Here is a 25,431-nt window from a genome sequence, read left to right as displayed (position 1 = left end):
AGTGCAACGGCAGACAAACTCCAGTCCGCAGGCCATCTCACTGTTTAAGATAGGGTCATTTTGACTTGTTATCACACTGTTCGGGTGACCCACATGGCTCCAACCGAGTGCCTCATTTTGGACTCCTCACTTCCTACCCTCTGGCAATCTGCAAGATTCTGAGAGTGAGTTTAAGCAAAGCAAAGCAACTCTTTCCCCAGAGCATGCCTGGGGCAGCAACAGTTAAAAATGAATCCCTCACGTTCACGATCCTTGGGATGAGAAAACTGCAGCCACTGGACTGGGAAAGTCATTTATTTCTGAATTAAGTTTTTGCACAGTGCAGAATGTGAAAGTAAAACAATCCTAAAAATTAAAATTTTTTTTTTTCAGGCAATTTGTGTTTCGAAGCGAAAAGAAAAAGCTTGAGCTTTGTCTCATTTGAACGTGGATACTGAGGGGCCAGGGAGAAGCTGGTGGAAGAAAGAGGCCACTTTGGCATATAGTATTACTGAGAGAAGCAGCCAGTCAGAGAATATAGGTCAACTGCTCTCACTGAGGCACTTGCCATCCTTCAGCTCTAAGTGTCCATTCCCCATGAGCTAAGACAATGAGGGTCTGCAGGCTATCCCACTGCATGGACAAGGCACAGAGCTGAGCCTGACCTCCACAAATGGCACCAGGCTCCACTGATTGGGAATATGAGGCTCTGACTGACGTCCCCCATCATATTCCACCCACAACCAGCCGAGATCAGTGGATTTGGCGGAGTGCAGTTCAAAGATGGCCGCATGGATTAGGAATTAAATAATTTAAAAGGAACAATTTAAAAAGAAGCCCAGTTTCAAATATAAGATTTAACCATTTCCTTTGGTACAATGCTTTCTAGCTGGCCTGGGTAAAATCTAAGGTCAGATTATATATCAACCCAGAAGCTAAATATAAAATAATGGAAATGATTTTTCAGTGTGATGCCATGATCAGACAGTACTAGTTATGAGCCTGGTAAAAGTCCATCACTTAATATCAGTGGCAGAGGCATGGAGAGCTGGAATTCAGGGATTCTCTACCTCCTCTCCCCTGTCCAACTGCACTCTAATAATGGCTGGTTACAGACACCAGGGAATGGTCACTGGGCAAGAAAAGGATGGGACACCGAGTATTGCTGCACCAGGGAACATGCGACATACAAGATCTGCTCGTCCCAGCTTTAAGTGTCAAAGATGTTAAACAGTCAGCTCGGTTACCTCGATGATGAAAGTGGAAGGGCCGCAGGAGAAAGCCCTCCTTTAACAGAGATCTCAGCAGTATAATGCTGACTGCATGACGTATCCACTATGCCCCCTCAGGTACCCAGAGTACAACTGTAGACAATGGGCTTCTAAACTTGGGGTTAAGAGAGGCGAGAAGTTTGAACTGGCTAACACTGGGGTCAGGACTGTCAGTGGTGGGGCGGCAGTGGTCTCAGGGAATGAGTTAAGATCCTCAAACACAACATTAAACAGTGTTTGGCACTGACAGACAAGACAAACCCGGTGAAGCTTTGATCTCAAACCAACACTAGCTCCCATTCAGCTGCTCTGTTTCATGTTGAACAGTAGTTTAGAATGAATCAGTCTTTATAAAAAAGCAATGCTAAATATGTTTATACATTGGCAAATTAAATTACTAAAATAGTTCCTGTTTGCATTTTAATTGTCCCATCGAAGATGTATATTCAATCTATCTTGACCTCCAGAGTTTAGTTTCCTGCCTCTTTTACCCCTTGCAGCATGTGGAAGCTGATAACTCTGCCAGGGGGGTTGGGGCTGGCTGCTCTGCCGTGAGGACTCGGGCTGACCGCTCCACCGTGAGGACCCGGGCTGACCGCTCCACTGTGAGGACTCGGGCTGACCGCTCCACCGTGAGGACCCGGGCTGACCGCTCCACCGTGAGGACTCGGGCTGACCGCTCCACCGTGAGGACCCGGGCTGGCCGCTCCGCCGTGAGGACTCGGGCTGACCGCTCCGCCGTGAGGACTCGGGCTGACCGCTCCGCCGTGAGGACTCGGGCTGACCGCTCTGCCGTGAGGACTCGGGCCGGTCGCTCTGCCGTGAGGACTCGGGCCGGTCGCTCCACCGTGAGGACTCGGGCCGGTCGCTCCACCGTGAGGACTCGGGCCGGTCGCTCCACCGTGAGGACTCGGGCCGGTCGCTCCACCGTGAGGACTCGGGCCGGTCGCTCCACCGTGAGGACTCGGGCTGACCGCTCTGCCGTGAGGACTCGGGCTGACAATTTTCCCAGGACAATTCCTGTCTTCCGTAATCACAGTTGGAAAATGTCTTGACATTCCCATTATACTGCATTGTTTGATGCACAGTGCCAGTCCCAAACCATTGTCTGTTGGGACGCTGCACAGGCTGGTAGGGTTGAGCAGACTGTTTTGCTGGGCAGCTCAATTGGCTGAACTCACGAAAGCCATTACGAGTGGGACATTTCCCCTGGTATGGTCTGTAAGAGAACAGTGAATGCATCATTTACAGATTTACAGACTGGAGCACTCTAGGAATCTATCCTTGTATTTCATATTCTCTGCAAAACACTGCACAATGTATGCCTAGATATAACATAAGACAACATTTCCAACAGAGACAAACCAATGTCACTCCATTTTACATCTCTCATTGACTGCAAAGGGCCAAGGACAGTTATTGTTAAGCAGATAAATATTCTGCACTAATAAGATCCCACAAATCTCACCAACATAAATGACCAGTTCATGGGTTTTAAGTGTTGGTTGAGAAATAAATAGTGGCCAAGACACTGGAAAGAACTCGCCTTCTCTTCTGCCAGTAGTGTTTAGACGCTGAAGCACTCCCTCAGTAATGACTCTCCGACAGTGCAGCGCTTCCTCGGTACTCCTACTTCAACAAAGCAATGCTTCCCCAGTGCTGTCCATGCAGCAGTGCAGTACACCCTCAGTACTGCTCTGCTAACAGTGCAGCAATTCCTCAGTATTTCTCCTCTAACAATGGAGCACTCAGAGTACTGCCCCTGCAACAGTGCAGTACTCGCTCAGTACTGTTCCTCCAACATTACAGCACTCCTTCAGTACCGTCCCTGCGACAGTGCCGTGCTCCCTCAGTGCTGCCCCTCCCACAGTAACGTACTGGAGGGTCAGCCCAATAGTGTTGCCGCTATTTTTGTTTTAACTTGGTTACCAAGTCATTTTCTTTTTTAAAAAACAAACTCTCAATCGTTTCCCTCCCTTCCCGACCCTCTTGCTCATTTCCTCCCCCCCCCCCCCCCCCGGCCCACTCCCTCCCTCCCGAAGCCCTCACTCACAGCGAGGCAAGCGGTAATCGGCAGGATCGAGGAGCTGGAAAATCAGCAGAGCTGGCAAGCGGTGTGCGAGAGCCGAGTGGAAAGAGTTAATACTGTAAATTGTTACGAGGCAGTAAGTTAGTAAGGGGATTTTTGGGTCAGTTAGGTTCAAGGCACCCAATGCAAAATGTACAGGTCAGGAACATAACCCATCCTTATTACATGGTTTCTTATGGGAAAGTGCTTTTCCTTTAACATGCCTTTTTCGGAACACATTAGGTGCTAAACGCAGGATAGCTGTATCTGGGAGAGAATTAGTGCTGTTTAAATAACTGAAATAACAAGCTTTCCTCTCGACAAAGGAACATTGCATCAAACAGGTGTTATTTCTGAACATACCATCTAACAGTACAACAAATAGATGGATACGCAGGAGACTGCTGTGTCCCTGTGGGAGGTTAGACACTCCGCTTTTTTGCACATCTGCCCTGCTCCTTGCAGCTAACTGCTGCAGCAGTCACAAACACTGTATAACAAGAGGCACATGGGACAGTGAGCAGCTGAGGGACCATCACCCCTGTGAACAAATCAGTGAGATAGTCACACAACAGGCTGCAAGCTGCAGCCAAAGAGAGCACCACAAACTTTGTGCACAGCATCATTCTGGAGCTGGACACCAAGTCAAAGCAGCTGCTCCAGTCAAACAAACTGTCTCACAAATGTACCCAATGGACCCTTATGGTCCCAGTACACGTTACCCAACACACTGGAGTGCATTCAGTGTAATAACAGAAAATTACACCTTACAATGGAATCACAACGCAGGTGCAGGCCATTCGGCCCAGCCAGCCTGTGCTGGTGTTTACCTGCCACACACCTTCTTCCTTCAAGCATGTCTGTCTCTTAAATATTGTGGTGGTGATCTCTGCCTGGGTTACTAACTCATTCGGCGGCCTTGCCGCCCTCTTTATAAAGAGATTGTCTTCCGTTCTGTCCTGAACTCTCTAGCACTGCATCTTATAATGGGTGTCTAGATGCCTCGACCACTGGGAACCGCTTCCTTCCACTCTGTCCCATTCCTTCACCACTCAGTTAAATCACCCCACAATCTCCGCTGTTTTAATGAACATCAGGTCTTTCTTCATATTTTTATTTCCTCATACGGGGCATCACCCACGTGAATCTGCGCTATACCATCTCGATTGCCTCAATGTCCTTTTTATTGAATAGAGTGCAAAATTGCACACAGATTGGCAAACTGTGATCCGTGTAAGGTTTTTCACACATCCACCATGAAGCGTCGGCTATTACGCTTCATGCCAGTTGCCCTAAGGCCCGGGGTTCTAATAGTTTTGTTTGTTAAGTGGCCTTACCAAGTTGAGGTGCCAATGTACCCCCAAATCTCTGACACTTGTGTCCGCCACTCTGGATTCATCCCCACAAACTCCCAAAGCCCAGACCATGCCTGTATTTCAGCCCACTGTTAACCCAGCTCCCTCAACATACAGACCATTCAGGAACTGAAGACAGAAAACACTCAGCAACATCAATGGAGAGACAGAGAGTTAATGTTTGAGGTCTGATGAACTGGGAGTACTTTGAGATGTAGCAGGTTTTAAGCATCGCCTGGGAAGGTAGGGGAGAACAAAAGTGAAAGTTTGAGGAGAGATTAATTGACAAAAGCCCGATGATGGTGCAAGGCGAAGGTGGATAGTGATGGGACCAGAAAATAAACAAAATGTGGGACCAGAGAAGGTGTGAATGGGAAAAGTAGAACTATCACCAACAGTTGCAGACAAAAAAAAAATTAAACCAGCAATTGGGAAAAAAACAAATCAGGAATTAGTCGTCAGACAGTTGAGGATTTCATGCCTAACTGACAGCACATTGCCTACAGGTAACAGATTTCCAGCATCCGCAGTATTTTGCTTTTACCTACAGGAAATCAGGTTCAAGCAAACTGAATGACCACACTGTTACACACCTCTCTCGCTGCTTGAACATGGCCTGCTGGCTGTGTGGTTCCTTCAGCCTCATAACTGGGCATGGAGCAGGTACATCAATTCCTTTATTGCTGCATGGCAGAAAAAGTTAAACATAGAAGAAAGTTGAGCTGACATATCTTCTCATTGCGAAATTCACTGCAATAAAGAGAAAGGAACGCGTTTGAAATACGCAAAGCCCTCCAGGGCATATATTCGCATTCCGGGAACTATTTTAGTGTACATTTAGTGTACAGAAACTTGATCGGCAAAAACTGGGTAAGGTCATAGTGAGTGAGTGAATCTGAGTGAGAATCAGACTGCAACTCTGCCACTACCCTTATACAGCCTGGATACAGGAATAGCCTGAGTGCTGGCTATTAAGATTGCTGTTCACTTGGATCCCAAGTCAGTGGACCTTACCTCCTGCGTGGCCCTTGCAGTAGATCCTGTATGTAATTCTGCCTTTCTATTTGGTAGCCTCGGGATTTATTGAACACTGGAGAGAAAGAACCAGGGATTAAGAGATTTTAAAACGACAATCAGTGCAACAGCCATGACAAGCCAAGTCGTGAAAACCAAGAGCTTACAATCTATTGCACTGTGAGGCTCCATCCCATCCACATCGATCAGGTACCTGAAACAAACCAGAGAGAAGAATCAGAGAACTGCAAACAAGAATGTTGGCAGCTGCAGCTCAGTGGTTAGCATTCTTGACTCAAGTCAGAAGAATGTGGGTTCCAATTCCACTCGAGGCTTCAGCACAAAATCGAGGCTGCCACTCCCTGTGCTGCCGTCAGATGAAATGTTCAACTGAGGCCTCGTGTGCCCTCTCAGACGGGCAGAAAAGATCCCATGACACTATTCTGAAGAGGAGGAGGGAGTTCTCCCTGGTGTCCTGGCCGATATTTATCCCCGAATCAAAATCAGAAAAACAGATTATCTGGTTATTTTCACAATGCTGCTTGTGGAAGCTTGCTGTGCGCAAACTGACTGCCATATTTCCTACATTACAGTAGTGATGACACCACAAAGTACTTCACTGGGTGAAGAGGACTTTGAGCTGTTCCGAGGTTGTGAAAGGTGCTATAGGAATGCACACCTTTCAGTCAACAGTCAAAGCTCACAATGCAAGGCTCCCATTTTCACCCAGTCACTAGCATAGCCAGTGCTGTCTCTGGTTTACTGAGACCACACACTAATATACCTGGAGAAAAACACACAGAAACCAATTCAATTGTTTGTGTGCCTCATGAGCTTCATTTAGCACTGCTAACTTATCCTTTCCAGATGCTGCCCATCCCCACCAGTCATCAGTGTTGCTCTCTCCATACACAAGGCCCTAGTTTGGAACAACAGTGTGGAATTGTACAGCTGGTGGGTTAATAGTTTCAGGGTACAGAGTGAATCAGCATTGTGACACTGCTAGCCAATCCAAGACACTGGAGGAGAAAGTGTCAGACAAACTTTACTGAGGAGCATGTTTTAACAGGCACTACAGTGAAATGTTTCCTGTGGGAACACCATGTTCTAGCTGGGCAGGGCTCAGTTCAAAGATTGAAAGCACAGTTAGTGTTGCCTGTGAGAATCCAGACCCCCTCACTCTCACTCTGCACAAACTACAGCTTCAGACCATGAGATATCTCTTGAATTAAACTAACTGAGGTATGCTCCAACAGGAACCGTACAATCTCCAATCACTCAGACAAAGAGCAGGGATTCTTCAGAGGTATACGACTCAAATTCCGTTCCCGGTGAAACAGCTCGTTTATCCAAAGACGGGGAACGTCTCTGAAACAATCGCTGGTTTGGGGTGAGTTAGCGATAAGGGGTGTGGGCAAAGGAGCTACGGCCCTGCTTGGCAAAAGAGGGGCAAGTGTGACAGGGACCTGCCCCTGATTAATGATCACATCAGAAAGTGAATGTCAGAGGTCTGGATGGGACTCAGATCAGACAGCTTGCCCACGTACAGATTCCTGGTGCAACTGAAACGAAGGGATCAAGTCTGCAGGACAGCAGAAAATATAATGGTTGAGTTCAAAGAATAACTGCAGACATCGGTTGTAACCAGCTCAATGAGCTGTGGGCAATGAGATGTCTCAGCACCATTGGGGTAGGGGAGATGGCGAGGGGGGGTGGCCTACCGTCTCTAACTCCCAATAAGCAGCACCCTCAACCCTAAAGAAGGCTGCAGCTCCTTCCTGCAAAATCAAATGAGGTGGAGGAAGGCAACAGAATTGCTCAGCCACTTCCTCTTTGCTCAGTGACATGGTTACGAATACAGCTGACAACTTACCTGCAAATTAGATAGCCAGTTCGGTTAACTCCATGAGTGCAGTGAACGCCAACCAGTTTATCTACAAGTAGATGGATAAGACAAAGGCTCAACATAAAGCTTTGACCCCTATCCCAGTGTCCTGTACATGAAATAATATGCCTGGGGGGGTGATTGCAAACATCCAGACTCTCTAACATGTTGACGTCAGACTCAGGTCCGACGCAAAACATCAAGGGGCAGCACCCAGGGAGCGCCACACCTACAGGGGGGCAGCACCCAGGGAGCGCCACACCTACAGGGGGGGCAGCACCCAGGGAGCGCCACACCTACAGGGGGGGCAGCACCCAGGGAGCGCCACACCTACAGGGGGGGGCAGCACCCAGGGAGCGCCACACCTACAGGGGGGGCAGCACCCAGGGAGCGCCACACCTACAGGTGGGCAGCACCCAGGGAGCGCCACACCTACAGGGGGGGCAGCACCCAGGGAGCGCCACACCTACAGGGGGGGCAGCACCCAGGGGGCGCCACACCTACAGAGGGGGCAGCACCCAGGGAGCGCCACACCTACAGGTGGGCAGCACCCAGGGAGCGCCACACCTACAGGTGGGCAACACCCAGGGGGCGCCACACCTACAGGGGGGGGGGGGGGGCAGCACCCAGGGAGCGCCACACCTACAGGGGGGGCAGCGCCACACCTACAGGGGGGGCAGCGCCACACCTACAGGGGGGGCAGCGCCACACCTACAGGGGGGGCAGCGCCACACCTACAGGGGGGGCAGCGCCACACCTACAGGGGGGGCAGCGCCACACCTACAGGGGGGGCAGCGCCACACCTACAGGGGGGCAGCACCCAGGGAGCGCCACACCTACAGGGGGGGCAGCACCCAGGGGGCGCCACACCTACAGGGGGGCAGCACCCAGGGGGCACCACACCTACAGAGGGGCAGCACCCAGCGGGCGCCACACCCTCAAAGTGGAAGCAAAAGGTTCCACTGTACTATTCAAAGAAGAGCAGGGGGTTTTTTTTCCCGTACCCTGGCCAACATTTATTCTTCAACCAGCATTACTTCAAAAACAGGTTATCTGCTTGTTCTCACACTGATGTTTGTGGAAGCTAGCTGTGTACATATAACTGGCAAATTGCCCTACATTATGACAGTGACTACACCTCAAAAAAAAGGATTTAATTCACTTTAAAATGCTGTTGAACGTCTCAAAAGGTGTCCCGCTTGCATCCAGGACATTCAGCAGCTGAGGAAACCAGCACAATGTGACAGGCAGAAAGCAAACCTTGAGTCTCATCACTCCAAGTGAGAAAATCAATGAATTCAGCCACGCAAGAGGCTGAGGCCCTTCCCTTTAATCAGACATTAAAGACCAAGTCTTGGCCCTGCCACCTCACCCCTGGGGGCAGGGGTTGGGGAGGGGATGAGCTTACCATTGTCCATGTTATCCGACAGGAAGCTTTGTACAGCTTGTTTAAATGTTAAAATGTTTTTCGCAGTTGGCACTTCATGTCCGGCAGTGAAAATCTTCTCGTAGGTCAAACCCTCTGGCAACTCCTACAACAACAGAGAATAATTTGAAAATGAACTGGCACAGCAACAGGGTGTGTGCCTGTGGAGACATATTCAGTGTGATTATCTAACATAGGATCAGCACTGATGTCCCTGCATGCTGTCTGATGCAGTGTGTTCTCCCACTTTACAACCCTGTTCCCCACCCCAATTACCCAGCTCAGAGCTTCCTCAACACACTACATACATTTGTTGGAGATCTGTTCAGCTAAGGGTTCATATTTCAAACTTCAAACAGCCACAATTACACTTCATTGAAAAAACTGCTCACAGTGTTGGCTGTCTCTGCACTCCTGGGTTCTCTAATCTAACTACCTTCTGCCCCCACACACCCGCCCAAAAAAATAATCATTCCCCTCTGCAGTCTCTCACACCTTGCTAGTGCAAATGGGGACTACATTTCTGCTGGAGACAATACCAGTGATCTCTCTGACCCACAACTTTTCAGAAATAACTCTAAATTCCGTGCCGTACTTCCCCCCCCACCCCACCTCCATTTATTATTTCTAGAGGTGATTTCTAAACAACACATTGAAAAGAAAGAAATGCCATTTCTATGCCAGCAGGACCAAAATAGAACTATAACCCAAACGAGGAGCCTGACTAAGGTGCTAGTCAGCAAAATCCCTCAATCAGGACAATCACTGATAACTGGCACTAGCTTCAACAGTAGACCAAAATCCATGAATTGTAATTGTGCCTGTCGCACCCCCGCCCTGCCCCGGTCAGCCAAGGGATAAAGCAAAGACTTTACCTTGGGGTCATAATAACGCTTCGTATTGGTAAGGTCAATGATTTTCCCCAGCTCCTCTCTCTGTCCTTTGATCTGTCTCAAGAGGTCAGTCGGTGAGAAGAATTCACCAGCTTGCAGATGTCTTTCGAACAGCTGAAAAAAAAACATACATCGAGGCAATGGAGATAAAAGAGCAGGAGGTGGCCATAAGCACATAAGAAACAGTAGGAGCAGGAGTAGTCTCTCGTGCTTACTCTGTCATTGAATAAGATCATGGCTGAGCTAACTGTGGCCTCAATTTCACTTACCTGTCTGTCCCTCACGACACTTGACCCCCCCTTGTCGATCAAAAGTCTGTCTAACTCAGTATTGAACATATTCAATGACCCCAGCCTCCACTGCTCTGTGATAGAGAATTAATTCCAAAGATTAACAACCCTCAGAGAAGAAATTCCCCCTCCTCTGTCTTAAATTGGAGACCTCTTATTCTGAAACCATTACCCCTTAGTCCTAGAACTCCTCATGAGGGGGAACATCCTCTCAACATCCACCCTGTCAAGCCCCCTCAGAATCTTATATATTTCAATGACATCTTCTCTCATTCTTCTAAATGCCAGTGGGGTAAAGGTCCAACCTGTTCAACCTTTCTTCATAAGATAAGCCCTTCATCACAGGAATCAGCCTAGTGAACCTTCTCTGAACTGCCTCCAGTGCAAGTATATCCCTCCTTAAACAAGGAGACCAAAACTGTACACACTACTGTCGGTGCGACAGTTAAAAATTTTAAGGGCTTGAGAATGAGTTAGAGTCTGACTGTTATTAACAGTGAAGGTAGAGGAAGGTGGGGAAGTGGAGGAATGGGTTTAGAAGCCTGAGTGTGCAAGAGAGGTATGTTTAGAGATCAAAATAGTCAAATAGAGATTGGGTGACTGAACTGAGATTACATACTGGATGCAGTGCGAGGGTAACTCCCACGAGTAAAGGCCCAACCTTTCCTCATAAGACAACCACTTCATCCCAGGAATCAACCTGGTGAACCTTCTCCAATACAAGCATTCCTTCAAGACTCAGTACTCTAGGTGTGGTCTCACCAAGGTCCTGTACAGTTGTAACAAGACGCCCTTACAATAAAAGCCAACATTCCATTTGCCTTCTGTGAGAATGGGTGTTTTTTTTTTAAATTTTGGGGTATACTGTGTTACTCTGTAAAGAAAGCTGGATGTCTGCGTCTGTGTGTTTGTGATTTAATTAAGCTGGACAAGTTTGATAGCAGTCAAGTTGTCTGGGGTGTTGGAAACATGAAAAGGATAAGAGGTGCTGAGTTGAAGCACAAGTAAATAGGTTAGATCAAACATTTGCATTTTTAGATAAGTTGAGAGGTTGTTTGAATTTCAAAGGGGAGTCAGAGGTAACGAGAAAAATGTTTGCATCTTGAAGGAGTCCATAGGGAAATAGTAGTGGGAATGTTATACATTTATTGACCCAAAAGCAAAGACAAGATGGAAACATGAAAGATCTTATATTTGGAAGGGTTTCAGTTTCAAAGGGGTGTGAGAACAATGGGAATGAGATGAAAGGGAAAAAAGATTTTGAGAGTTACTGTGGTAGCTGGTTTTTAGCTATTGAGCTGGAGAGATAGCTGTCTAGCTGTTAAGCTGGAGTCTGAGCTGTTGAGAACTCTTGTGCTGCAGCAAGCAGTATTCTGAAGTGGATTCCATACCATGAAGTGGAAGGTGGCACAGGTCTTGTGGACAAACAAACAAGAAGCAGGAGTAGGCCATTCGGCCCCTCGAGCCTGCTCTGCCATTTAATAAGATCATGGCTATCTGACAGTAACCTGAAGTCTGCATCTCACCTACCCTCAATAACCCCCTTGCTTATCAAGAATCTATCCACCTCTGCCTTAAAAATATTCAAAGACTCTGCTTCCACCGCCTTTTCAGGAAGAGAGTTCCAAATACTCATGACCCTCAGTGAAAAAATTTCGCCTCATCTCTGTTTTAAATGGCTGACCCCTTATTTTAAACACTGCCCAGTTGAATTCTCCCACAAGAGGAAACATCCTCTCCACATCCACCCTGTCAAGACCCCTCAGGATCTGAAATGTTTCCATCAAGTCGCCCCTTACTCTTCTAAACTCCAGCGGATACAAGCCTAGTCTGTCCAACCTTTCCTCATTAAGACAACCCACCCATTCCAGGTATTGGTCCGGTAAACCTTCTCTGAACTGCTTCCAAAGCATTTACATCTTTCCTTAAATAAGGTGGCCAGTAATGTGCATGGTACTCCAGATGTGGTCGCACTAGTGTCCTATACAACTGAAGCATAATCTCCCTACTTTTGTATTCAATCCCCCTTGCAATAAATGATAACATTCTGTTAGCTTTCCTAATTACTTGCTGTACCTGAATACTAGCCTTTTGTGATTCATGCACTCGGACACCCAGATCCCTCTGCACCTCAGAGGTCTGCAATCTCTCACCATTTAGATAATATGGTTCTTTTTTATTCTTCCTGCCAAAATGGACAATTTCACATTTGCTCACATTTTACTCCATTGCCAGGTCTTTGCCCACTCACTTAATCTGTATCTTTTTGTGGCCTCCTTATGTCCTCTTCACAACTTACTTTCCTACCCATCTTTGTGTCATCAGCAAATTTGGCAACCATCCCACTGTCCAAGTTATTTATTTAAATTGTAAACAGTTGAGGCTCCAGCACTGATCCCTGTGGCACACCACTCATTACATCTTGCCGACCTGAAAAAGACGCATTTATGCCTACTCTCTGCTTCCTGTTAGCCAGCCAATCTTCTACCCATGCCAATGTTACCCCCTATACCATGAGATTTTATTTTCTGCAATAACCTTTGATGGGGCACTTTATTAAATACTTTCTGGAAATCTAAATACTGTACATCTACCAGTTCCCCTTTATCCACAGCACATGTTACTTCCTCAAATAATTCCAATAAGTTGGCTAAACACAATTTTCCTTTTGTGGTACACCTTTATTGAAGCTACAGCAATTTGCCTTGTGAGATATTGCTGGTTTTTTCAAATCTAAACATCTATAAAGGAATGTTGCCTGGAGAGTTTTTACTTGTGGGTTTGACCAAGTAGCGTGTTTTGAAGGAATGTTTCATAAGCCTAACTGAAATTGTGTAAGCTTATTTGCTTAAGTTTTCTTTTCTTTCTAGTTAATAATTTTAAAAATTTACAAAAACCCAAAAGTGTTACTGGATCTCTTACTGCTGAGATCAGTATGTCGTTTTCTCATCATCAGAATACAAAAAAGTTGCAACCCATAAGCCAAGTTTCCCTCTGGGATTTGGTTTGTGCAGCATTTAACTCCAGCAGCGTAGATTTACTAGAATGATACCTCCCTTTGTGTGTTGAAGTGTTTCTTAATTTCACTCCTAAAGGGTCTGGGTCTAATTTTTAGACTGTGCCTCTTAGTCCTAGACTCCCTAACCAGTGGAAATAGTTTCTCTCTCATCAACCTTATCCTTTGCCTGTATCTTGAAAGCTTTGATCAAATCACCCCATAACCATCTAAATTCTAGGGAATACAACCCTAATTTGGGTAGCCTCTTCTCAATGACCTCCAGTGGTCATAACGCTTCCTAATTATTTGCTGTATCTGCAAGCTAACTTTTTGTGATTCATATACAGATCTGCCTGTACCACAGCATTCTCTACTCTCTCTGCATTAAAAGAATATTCTGCTTTTTATCCTGTCTACCAAAGTGGATAGCCTCACATTTTCCCACATTAAATTCCACTTGCAAAATGTTTGCTCACACGCTTATCCTCTCTAAATCCCTTTGCAAACTCGTGTTCTCCTCAGAACTTGCTTTCCTGTCTATGTTTGGATCATCAGTAAATTTGGCTACAATACACTCTGTCCCTTCATTCAAGTCATTAATACAGATTGTAAATAGTTGAGGACTCAGCACTGATCCCTGTGGCATCCACTAATTACAGAACCACAAAATTGTTACAGCACAGGAGGCCATTTGGCCTGTCGTGTCTGCACTGGCTCTCTGTAGAAGCAATTTACCTAGTGCCACTTCCCTGCCTTCTCCCTAGAGCCCTGCACATTCTTCCTTTTCAGATAACAATCCAATTCCCTCTTGAATGCTTTGAATGAATCTGCCTCTACTAACTCTCAGGCAGTGCATTCCAAATCCTAGCCATTTGCTATGTGCAAACATTTTTCCTCATGTCACCATTGCTTCTTTTGCCAATTACCTTAAATCTTACTTTCACAGAATCACATTGCAGAAGAGGCCCTTCGGCCCATCGAGTCTGCACCGACACATGAGAAACACCTGACCTACCTACCTAATCCCATTTACCAGCACTTGGCCCATAGCCTTGAATGTTATGACGTGCCAAGCGCTCATCCAGGTGCTTTTTAAAGGATGTGAGGCAACCCGCCTCCACCACCCTCCCAGGCAGTGCATTCCAGACCGTCACCGCCCTCTGGGTAAAAAAGTTTTTCCTCACATCCCCCCTAAACCTCCTGCCCCTCATCTTGAACTTATGCCCCCTGTGACTGACCCTTCAACTAAGGGGAACAGCTGCTCCCTATCCACCCTGTCCATGCCCCTCATAAGCTTGTACACCTCAATCAAGTTGCCCCTCAGTCTTCTCTGCTCCAATGAAAACAACCCAAGTCTATCCAACCTCTCTTCATAACTTAAATGTTTCATCCCAGGCAACATCCTGGTGAATCTCCTCTGCACCCTCTCCAGTGCAATCACATCCTTCCTATAATGTGGCGGCCAGAACTGCACACAGTACTCCAGCTGTGGCCTCACCAAGGTTCTATACAACTCCAACATGACCTCCCTACTTTTGTAATCTATGCCTCGATTGATAAAGGCAAGTGTCCCATATGCCTTTTTTACCACCCCACTAACATGCCCCTCAGCCTTAGATCCTCTGAGGAACCAACTTTAGGAACTTAGGAACATAGTACTTAGGAGCAGGAGTAGGCTATTCGGCCCTTCGAGTTCTGCTCCACCATTCCATAAGAGCGTGGCTGATTGGATTGTGGTCTTAACTCCACTTTGTCTGCCCTCCACAACCCTTGAATTCCTTCTCGATCAAAAATCTGTCTAACTCAGCTTTGAATAAATTCAATGACCCAGCCTCCACTGTTCTCTGTGGAAGAGAATTTCACAGACTGATTACCCTCAGAGAAAAACATTCCCATTTCATATACTTGCAGAATACACAGTATATAATTGCAGAAACCATTTAGCCCATCGAGTCTGTTCCACCATTCAATGAAGTCACAGCTGATCTGTGACCTAACTCCACATACCTACCTTTCCTGTATACCTTAATACCTATGGATAACAAAAATCTATCAATCTCAGGTTTAAAATGAACAATTGATCTAGCATCAACTGCACTTGCAGAAGAGAGTTCCAAACTTCTACTATCCTTTGATAAAAACAAAAAACTACTGCGGATGCTGGAAATCCAAAACAAAAACAGAATTACCTGGAAAAACTCAGCAGGTCTGGCAGCATCGGTGGAGAAGAAAAGAGTCGACGTTTCGAGTCCACATGACCCTTCAACAGAACTAACAACAGTTCTGTTGAAGGGTCATGAGGACTCGAAACGTCGACTCTTTTCTTCTCCACCGATGCTGCCAGATCTGCTGAGTTTTTCCAGGTAATTCTGTTTTTGTTCTACTATCCTTTGTCTGTTGAAGTGTTTCCTAATTTCACTCCTGAAAGGTCTGGGTCTAATTCTTAGACTGTGCCCCTCAAGTCCTAAACTCCCCAGCCAGTGGAAATAGTTTCTCTCTATTGACCTTATCCTTTCCCTATATCTTGAAAATTTTGATCAAATCACCCCATAACCTTCTAAATTCTGGGGAATACAACACTAATTTGGGTAGGGTAACCTCTCCTCATAATTTAACCCTTGGAATCAAGGCATTATTCTGGTAAATCTACACTGCAGTCCCTCCAAGACCAATATGTCCTTCGTAAGGTGTGTTGCTCATAACTCCAGGTGTGGTTTGACCAGGGCTTTGTATAGCTGAAGTATAACTTGTATTTCAAATGTAAAGGCCAACATTCCATTAGCATTTCTGATCACTTTCTGTACCTTTTTCAATGGGACTTTAAATGCGATGAATCTGGTTCCCGGGATCCTGAGTCCCACAGCAGAATAGTTCTGCCACCTACAGAGAGAAAGGAGGAAACATTAGCGACACCGGCGCGCAGACACTCAGGGATTAAAGCGCGGCCTAGGGGCGCGGCGGCCCTGCCCGTGGAACTCGGGCCCAGGCCTCACCTGTCCGGGATCTTGTTCTTGCTCATAGCTTCGCTCAGGCTGTTACTGCCGCCGGCTCGACCCTCGCTGCGGCCCCAGAGTCGCCTCCCGCTTCCGACCGCCAACAACAAACCCAGGCCCACGTCCAGGCCCCTGCGTCCGGCAACAGCCATTGCGCAGGCGCACCCGCCAGCATTATTGGCTTGGGGAAGATGGAAGGCGCCGGTCCGGCGCCATGTTTTTGAGGAGCAGTTCCGCCGCCGCCATATTTGTAAGGGGCAGAGGAACAGTCATCATCTTCGTGAGGGGGGGGGCGGGGGGATGACCGCCATGTTTGTGGGGGGTTTGGGGCGGGGAAGAAGGAAGGGGACCGCCATCTTTTGTGAGGGGTAAATGGACTGCCGCCATCTTTGTGATGGGAAGGCACCACCGCCATCTTTGTCAAGTGCAAAGGCAGCACCGCGAACGTCTTTGGGACGCTTTTTCCTTTCGACCATTATAATCATACTCACTCCATGGAGTGCAACACGATTATCTATTTATATAGGTTTTCAATTGCTCTTTTCTAATACATATCGCGCGTTTTTTGCGGCAGGCGGCGCTTTTATTTCCAGCAGGGCGAGTGGCTGCGTTGCTGTCTCTCCAGAGTCAGAGCTGGAGGCGCCACAGAAATGCAAGTATTCAAATTCAGGCTCTTTGTATCGGGGAGGAGGGGGAAATCAGTATTAAGACACGATGGGGGAGATGCCCAAGTAAATAGTTTTATGGTTGTATTTTTTTTCTCTCTCTCAGTTGCTGTGTTTGGTGTAGAAAGGAACCTGGAAGATGTCTGGACAACGAAAGTGTCCAGAATGTGGCTCCTCTAAGGTGGAAGAGGATTCCCATTACAGCCAGAACCACCTGGTGTGCACTGAATGTGGCTTCCTGCTGACTGAGGGGCTGCTCACAACCACACGCTCCGAGGAAACCTTCTCCCAAGGTACAAATCCTCATTTCTCATTCAACCTCAATTCTCACTGAAGTAATTTCAATTGAATGATTGCTGTGGCACTCTGGCCTTAGGTACACGCCAAGCAGGGGTGTCCCAGCACTGGGTGTGTGCTGACCTCTGTTGTTATCATATCAGTTCCCCTGAAATAGCTGGGAGATGATCTTGTTTCCCCGTGGTGGAAGAGAAGCTTTGCCTCTACATTGGACTAGCCTCCTGGTGTGAAACCTGTAAAACTTGGGGAAATGACTGGTACTGGTCCGAACTGGTCTTGTACACCTTAAAATGGAACTCGAGTTCGGGCCAGTACCATTCATTTCCCAAGTACTACTGTTTTTTTCCTTCTCTAACTCATTAATAGTCTCCCAACCCATTCTTTCTTTTTTAAAAAAACTCCCTTTTTTGTCTTAAATATCTTGCATTTTTTCCAGAATCACAGAATTTTAATAATACAGGAGGCCATTCGGCCCATGGTGTCTGCACCGGCTCTCCAAAGGAGCATTATTGACCTAGTGCTATTACCCTGCAGTTTCCCCGTACCCCTACATGTTGTTTCTATTCGAATAATCATCTAATGCCCTCTTGAATGCGTTGATTGAACCTGCCTCCACCATGCTTACAGGCAGTGCATTCCAGACCCGAACCACTCGTTGTGTGAAAAGTTGTTTCTCATGTCACATTTGCTTCTTTTGTGTACTCTCGTTCTTGATCCTTTTACGAACGGGAACCACTTCTCCCTATATGCAATTCCAGCCCTCTCGTGATTTTGAACATCTCTATTAAATCTCCTCTTAGCCTTCTTCGCTCCAAGGAGAACAGTTCCAACCACTCCAATCTATCTTCATAGCTGAAGTTTCTCTTTGCTGGAACCATTCTTGTAAACCTCTTCTGCACTTTCTCCATTGTGTTCATATCCTTCCTATAGTGTGGCATTCAGAACTGTACACAATACTCCAGCTGAGGTCTAACGAGTGCCTTATATAAATTCAGCATAACCTCCCTGCTCTTGTACTCTATGCCCCTATTAATAAAGCCCTGGATACTATATGCTTTATTAACTGCTCTCTCCGCCTGTCCTGCCACTTTCAATGATCTATGCACATATGCACCCAGGTCTTTCTGTTCATGCACCCCCTTCAAAATTTCACCCCTTATTTTATATTGTCTCTCCACGTTCTTCCTACCAAAATGCATCACTTCACACTTCTCCGCATTGACCTTCATCTGCCACCTTATCTGCCCACTCCACCAACTTGTCTATGCCCTCTTGAAGTTCCACACCTCCTTGCAGGTCACGACACTCCCAAGCTTCGTATCATTCACAGACTTTGAAATTGTCCCCTTCACACCAAGAACTAGATCATTAATATATATCAGGAAAAGCAAGGGTCCCAATAACGACCCCTGGGGAATTCCACTAAAAACCTTCCTCCAGCCCAAAAAATATCCATTGACCATTACTCTCTGCTTCCTATTTTTCAGCCAATTTTGTATCCACGTTGCTACTGTCCCTTTTATGCCATGAACAATAACTTTTCTGAAGTTGTTGTGTGGCACTGTATCAAATGTATTTTTAAAGGCCATGTACATCATATCAACAGCATTACCCTCATCGACTTTTTCTGTTAGCTCTTCAAAAAACTCTAGCAAGTTAAACACGATTTCCCCTTTAGAAATTCATGCTGGTTCTTTCTTATCAACCCATCTTTTTCCATGTGACTACTAATACTATCCCGAATAATTGTTTCTAGAATCTTGCCCACCACTGAAGTTAAATTGACTGGTCTGTAATTGCTGGGTTTATCCCTACAACCTTTTTTGAACAAGGGCATAATGTTTGCAATTCTCCAGTCCTCTGGCACCACCCGTGAATCCACGGAAGACTGAAAGATTATGGCTAATGCCCCTGCAATTTCTACTCTCACCTTTACTGACCTATCCTTGGATGCATCTCACCTGGTCCCGGTGCCTTGTCAACTTTTAAGTACTGACAGTCTATTCAACACTTCCTCCTTATCAATTTTGAACCCTTCAAGTGACGGAGTTTCCTCTTCTGTCACCATGGCCTGGGTAGCATCTACTTCCTTGGTAAAGATGGATGCAAAGTATTCGTTTAATATCTCAGCCATGGCCCCTTCATCCATGTGTAAATTCCCTTTTAGGTCCCTAATCGGCCCTACTCCTCCTTTTACCGCCCGTTTACTATTTATATACCTATAGAACACTGGGATTCCCCCTTATGTTGGCTGCCAGTCCTTTCTCATAATCCCTCTTCGCTTCTCTAATATGCTTTTTCATCTCCCCTCTGAACCTTCTGTATTCCTCTTGGTTCTCGATTGTATTTTCTACCTGACACCTGTCATAAGCACACTTTTTCTTCTTTATCTTAGTTTCTATCTCCTTTATCATCCAGGGAACTCTGGATTTGTTTGTCCTACCTTTCCCTTTCGATGGAATATACCTTGACTGTGCCCGAACCAAATCTTCTTTGATTAGCCCATTGTTCAGCTACAGTTTTTCCTGTCAATCTTTCATTCCAGTCTAATTGACCCAGCTCTGTTCTTGCCCCATTGAAGTCGGCTCTCGTCCAGTTAATTATTGTTACACTGGATTGCCTATCGTCGCCCTAAAACGTACAATACAATGTACTTTTTTTTTTTGATTTATGTCCTCTTGCTTCAGCCCCAAAATCACTGGAAACTTTGTCTCTCCATTCTGTACTATCCCTTCACCACTCCATGAAATTACCCACAATCCACTGGAAACTGCACACTGAGGTTTTGTATAAATTCCCCATAACATCACAATTTTTATATTCAATCCCTCTTACCACAAAACCTGTTAACTTTTTTTTAAATAATCTTATCCACTTTAGGGGTGCTTTTAATGTTTAGGAAGCTGAAATCCTAAATCACTAATGTGTTACATCTGAAATGTTAAAGGGGAGGAGAGATGTGCAGAATGGGTGCCAGCGAGGTAAAGTGTGCAATACTTTTGTGTTTTTGCCAATGGGTTTCCACAGGGCTCAGTACTAGGTCCCCTGCTTTTTGTGGTATATATTAATTATTTGGACTCAAATATAGGCAGCATGATTAAGAAGTTTGCAGATGACACAAAAATTGGCCGCATGGCTGATACTGAGGAGGGAAGCTGTAGACTGCAGGAAGATATCAATGGATTGGTCAAGTGGGCAGAAAAGTGGCAAAATAATTCAACCCAGAGAAGCGTGAGGTGATGCATTTGGGGAGGTCAAAAAAGGCAGAGGAATATGGAAAAAGTGGGAGGGAGACGGAGTGGTGCAGAGAAAGTGAGGGGCCTTGATGTCCACAGGTCCCTGAAGGAGCAGAATAGTTCAGTAAGGTGGTTAAGAAGGTATATGGAATCCTTTCCTTTATTAGTCAAGGCATCGAATATAAGAGCCAGGGAGGTTATGCTGGAGCTATACAAAACATTAGTTAAGCCACAACTCGAGTACTGTGCGCAATTCTGGTCACCTCATTACGGAAAGGATGTAGTTGCACTAGAGAGTTGTACCAGAAGAGAGTTACGAAGATGTTGCCAGGACCAAAATAGTGAAGCTGTGAGGGAAGATTGGATAGGCTGGGTTGTTTTCCTTGGAAGAGAGGGGGCTGAGAGGAGATTTGATTGAGGTGTACAAGGTTGTGAGGGACCTGGATATAGTGGATGGGAAGAGCCTATTTCCTTTAGTAGAGGTCAGTGACTACAGGGCATAGATTTAAAATGATTGGTAGAAGGATTCGCGGGGAGATGAGGAAAACATTTTTTACCCAGAGGGTTGTGGGGGTGTGGAACTCTCTGCCTGAAAGGGTAGTAAAGGCAGAAACCCGCGACTCATTTAAAATGTGTCTGGATGTGCACCTGAAGTCTCGTAATCTGCAGGGCCACGGACTAAATGCTGGAAAATGGGATTACGCATGGTGGGGGCTTTTTCAGACGGTGCAGACACAATGGCCAGAGTGATGCAAATTTTACTACATTTTCTAAATATCTGAAAAAAGGAGGAATGCACAGGCATGTGGGGAGAGGGCGTGGGAGTGGCAGTGCGTGGAGTGGCAGTACATGGGAGAGCCAGCACAGACACGATGGGCCAAATGACCTTCTGTGCCCTTATGATTCTATGAATGAGGCAGAAGACAGGCACTGTGCCAGGGAGCATGAGACATGACATTTAATCTGCTCTTATCGGAATGTTTTGAGCAGAATTGCAAAATCCCAGCAGCTATTAAGGGGAATGTGTGGTTGTTTCAAGTGCTGTACCTGTACAAGAGACACTAAGAAGAGCTCAGGTAGCACAGCCTGTCTCAACGTTAAACTGTAATGTTGGAAGTTCACTCTTTCAATCCTCTTCCACAGCAGTGAGATACAGTGAAACTACAGCAGAGGTGAAAAAGCCTTGTCGCAATCAGATACAAGGTAAGATCCTTGAATAGTAAAAGTAGACAATGCTGGAAGCACTCAGCAGAGTTAACTGAGTTAATGATTTGGGTCAATGACACTTTGTCTGAGCTGGTAATTTTAGTGATAGGTCTCGTTTTTCGATCTCTCTTAAGTTGTATTAAGTATTTCAAAGCGAGTAAAGCCATAATTTGAAAGCAAGACACTTTGAGCGGAAAGTTCACCCCTCAGAGAACAGCCATGCACGAGACATGGAGGAACAGTGATGATGCCGTGTCAATGTTTGGCCCCTGGAGGGAGATGGACAGATAGTTGAGATCAATGTGTTTATTGACACCATGTCTCAACCAATTTGCCTCACACCCCCACCCCACCCCCTCCCCTCCCCTCCCCTCCCACCAAATACTTGTAATTAACCACAAATGTGCATATCTGTTCATAAAAAGGAATTAAAGAAATTTAGAGTTTAATTTTAGTGGATTAAAATATCTAAAATGTTTCCCATGTCCAGCATGATCTCAGGAATGTTTTGAATTATAGTTGTTATTTTAACGTAGAAACCACAGCAGCCAGTGTGTGTGCAGCAAGCTCCCACAAATATAAAACTGAGCCGCTTTTAATAATGTTGATTTGAGGGTTGCATATTGGCCAGCATACAGGGGTGAACTTGCGTGTTCTTCGAATAATGCCATGGGATCTTTTAAGCCCACCTGAGAATGCAGACACAGTGTCGGTTTAATGTCTCAGCCAAAAATCGGCACCTCCGACAATGCAATTCCCTCGGGGCCAGACCTGCGACAGCGCGGTGCTCCCTCGGTGCTGTCTTGAGTGCAAGATGTTGTTAGTTGTATTATTGCTGTCAGCGTAATGTTACCTGCAGTCACTTCCCTCACATGGTCCTCCTCCTCTTGGTGACTCCGGTTCTCTTTCTCTCACCCTGATTTCTTTCCCTCCCCCACCCCCTCAGGTCAGAAGCGGGTCCATGACCTGTGCCGGATTCTCCGGGTGCGTCCAGTTGTGGAGGACACGGCCATTGAACTCTACCTGAGGGCCTATGAGCATCAGAGCTTCCTGCATGTCACTCTGGAGAAGAAGGAAGCCTTGGTGGGCTGCTGTGTTCATATCTCCTGTCGCCAGCACAACTGGCCCCTGACCATGAGTACCATCTGCTCGCTTCTTCACGTGGAGCCCGCTCTGTTCTCGACAGTCTATCAGCACATGGTGAAAGAGCTTACCCTGGATATCCCCACTCTCAGCCTCCTGGATCTGGTGAAAACTCACTGTGACGGGTGAGTACATCCCCTTTTATCCTCGCTGATCTCCCAATTTACAACTCTCAATTTCCTTGTTTAAACAGTTTCACTGTTTCCAGCGAGGTTAACTAAAGCAGCTCAGAAATAAACAAGGATTGGCACAAATTGGCATTCAGAAGAAATTGCGTCTGTGCCCCCACAGCTGAAGTTGGTGTCCTGCTCCAAGGCTACTGGCATTGCCAGCCACCACTGGGTATCCAGTCCGATTTGCTGACAGCGTTGTTCGTTTGCGAGCACTCTGTCCACACTCAGGTCAGCTTCAATATTCGGATATTCAGGAGCAGGCCACACTGTGGGGTGTTGCATTTAAACTATAATCATGAGCTCCGAAACTCAAAAACGAATTAAGCTTAATTTAAAGGAACTCCTGTCAGCAAGCTGAAAATGCAGAGTAGGTCAGGTGGTGTCTGAATGAGAAATAGCTGGTGGCCATTCTCTGCTGACCCCCTTGCCATTGTTCACTGACCTTTGACACTGGTGGTGAGCCCCACCTTCTTGAACCGCTGCAGTCCATGTGGTGTAGGTACACCCACAGTGCTGTTAGGGAGGGAGTTCCAGGATTTTGACCCAGTGACATTGAAGGAATGATGATTTAGTTTCAAGTCAGGATGCTGTGTGATTTGGAGGGGAACTTCCAGGTGGTGGCATTCCCATCTATCTGCTGCCCTTGTCCTTCTAGATGGTGGAGGTTGCAGGTTTGGAAGGTGCTGTTGAAGGAGACTTGGTGAGTTCCTACAGTGCATCTTGTAGATGGTACACACTGCTGCCACTACATCGGTGGTGGAGGGAGCGATTGTTTATGAATGGAGTGCCAAACAAGTGGGCTGCTTTGTCCTCACGGTGTCAAGCTTCCTGAGAGTTTTTGGAGCTGCACTCTTCCAGGCAAGTGGAGAGTATTCCATCACACTCCTGATTTGTGCCTTGTAGACAGTGGATAGGCTTTGGGGAGTCAGGATGGAAGGAAGGAAGGTCATTAATAAAGCAGCTGAACATGGTTGGACCGAGACACTATCCTGAGGAACTCCTGCTATGATGTCCTGGGACTGAGATGACTGACCTCCAACAACCGCATCATCATTTGTGCTAGATATGACTCCAACCAGCAGAGAGTTTTCCCCCTGATTCCTATTGACTCCAGTTTTGTTAGGGCTCTTTGATGCTACACTCCTTCAAGTGCTGCCTTGATGTCAAGGCAGTCATCCTCATCTCTTGTCCGTCTTTGGACGGAGGCTGTAATGAGATCGGGGCTGAGTGGTCCTGGTGCAACCTAAGCTGAGCATCGCTGAGCAGGCGGCTATTGTTGTGTCTGAGATAATGAGGGATGTCAGGAGTGTATTTCCTGCACACTGCAACTTTGATTTTTTTTTTTCCCCCCCTCCTTATAGGCTTAACTTGTTCCAGAATTCTGCGTCAGTCCCGTCCATGTTCCTGGAGAATAAAGACAAGGTGGTGGATCGTGCCCTGCAGCTTGTGGAGCTGGCCAGTGAGACGTGGCTGGTGACTGGGAGACACCCTGTGCCCATCATCACGGCTGCAGCTTACCTGGCCTGGCAATCGCTTCTCCCTGTGCACCGTCTGAAGTGCAGTCTGGGGAAGTTCTGCAAGCTGGCAGGGATCAGGCAGCCCCCGCCCGCCTCACTGAGGGTGAAGGAGATCGTTGACATTCTGCTCCGGCTGGCATCGCAGCTGGCATGGCTGGCATCACAGCGGCTCGATGCCAAGACTGTGGTGAAGTACACCAATGACATTCTCCGTCATCGAGCCCTGTTACTCAGACAGACGCTCAGCCTCGCTTGGACAGAGAATGCAGGCGGGCATATGGACCCGAGCGAAGGAACTGCAACGGAAACGGGCAGGGAGACTGAGGGTGGGGGTGAGTGGACCAGGGATGGGGAGGGTGGGGAGACTGGGCCCTCTCCTCAGGATCAGCTGAGTCCCACAGGGAATATGGGGCCAGGGCACAAACGCGCAGCGCCAATCTTCCTCCCTCCGTGCCTCACACAAAGGAAGAAGAGAAAGTCCTGCCCAGAAGCAGAGGGAAGCCAAGGCACCGAGCCAACCACAGGAGAGGAGGAGATATCAGATAGTGAAATCGAGCAGTACCTGAGGACACCTGACGAGGTGGCAGCCTTCCAGGCAGCACGTGCCATCCTGTGAGCAGCTCCCTGGGCTCTATCATTTACCCAGTGATGCTTGTTGTAGGGAGCGTGTGACCCTCCTGTGGGCGGTTGGGAGGAAGGGAGTTGGGGGGGAGTGTGGTGCAGGTGCCAGCACCTGTAACCCAGGTAGTGTAGGTGCCTGGTTGAGGGTTCCCTCTGAAGATGATTCTGTCTGGAAAGGGTCACTCTGGTACCTCACTGTGGAACGCCAGGCACTGAGAATCAGCTGAGTTATGCACATTAAACAGACTCAAAGCTGCTCCCACATTGGTTCCTGATCGTGATCCAGTGTCACTAAGTCTTTTCCGTCCCTGCCCGCCCAACCTTCCCACCCCCACCTCCCAACCTTCCCACCCCCACCTCCCAACCTTCCCACCCCCACCTCCCAACCTTCCCACCCCCAC

At 47.0% G+C, this 25,431-nt stretch overlaps 2 protein-coding genes across 2 annotated transcripts; one reads left to right on the top strand and one right to left on the bottom strand.

Annotated features, from left to right (window-relative positions):
* Window positions 1-278: 278 nt before the first annotated feature.
* LOC144676220 (uncharacterized) lies at window positions 279-16,333 on the bottom strand. Its single transcript, XM_078536707.1, has 9 exons — window positions 16,173-16,333; window positions 15,984-16,059; window positions 9,874-10,005; window positions 8,981-9,104; window positions 7,561-7,621; window positions 5,855-5,901; window positions 5,688-5,763; window positions 5,267-5,356; window positions 279-2,469 (listed from the first exon to the last, which is right to left on the bottom strand). The coding sequence occupies exons 1-9, from the start codon at window positions 16,322-16,324 to the stop codon at window positions 1,671-1,673; spliced, it is 1,557 nt and encodes a 518-aa protein (XP_078392833.1). The 5' UTR covers window positions 16,325-16,333; the 3' UTR covers window positions 279-1,670.
* Window positions 16,334-16,606: 273 nt separating this feature from the next.
* Window positions 16,607-25,317, top strand: brf2 (BRF2 general transcription factor IIIB subunit). The gene is made up of 5 exons (XM_078536706.1): window positions 16,607-16,698; window positions 16,944-17,130; window positions 21,514-21,573; window positions 22,523-22,844; window positions 24,254-25,317. Exons 2-5 carry the CDS (start codon window positions 16,977-16,979, stop codon window positions 25,023-25,025), a joined length of 1,308 nt encoding a protein of 435 aa, XP_078392832.1. The 5' UTR covers window positions 16,607-16,698; window positions 16,944-16,976; the 3' UTR covers window positions 25,026-25,317.
* Window positions 25,318-25,431: the final 114 nt, after the last annotated feature.

Source organism: Cetorhinus maximus, unplaced genomic scaffold (assembly GCF_964194155.1).
Source record: "Cetorhinus maximus unplaced genomic scaffold, sCetMax3.hap1.1 HAP1_SCAFFOLD_1434, whole genome shotgun sequence".
NCBI lineage: Eukaryota > Metazoa > Chordata > Chondrichthyes > Lamniformes > Cetorhinidae > Cetorhinus > Cetorhinus maximus.
This window is presented reverse-complemented; position numbering and strand designations above follow the sequence as displayed.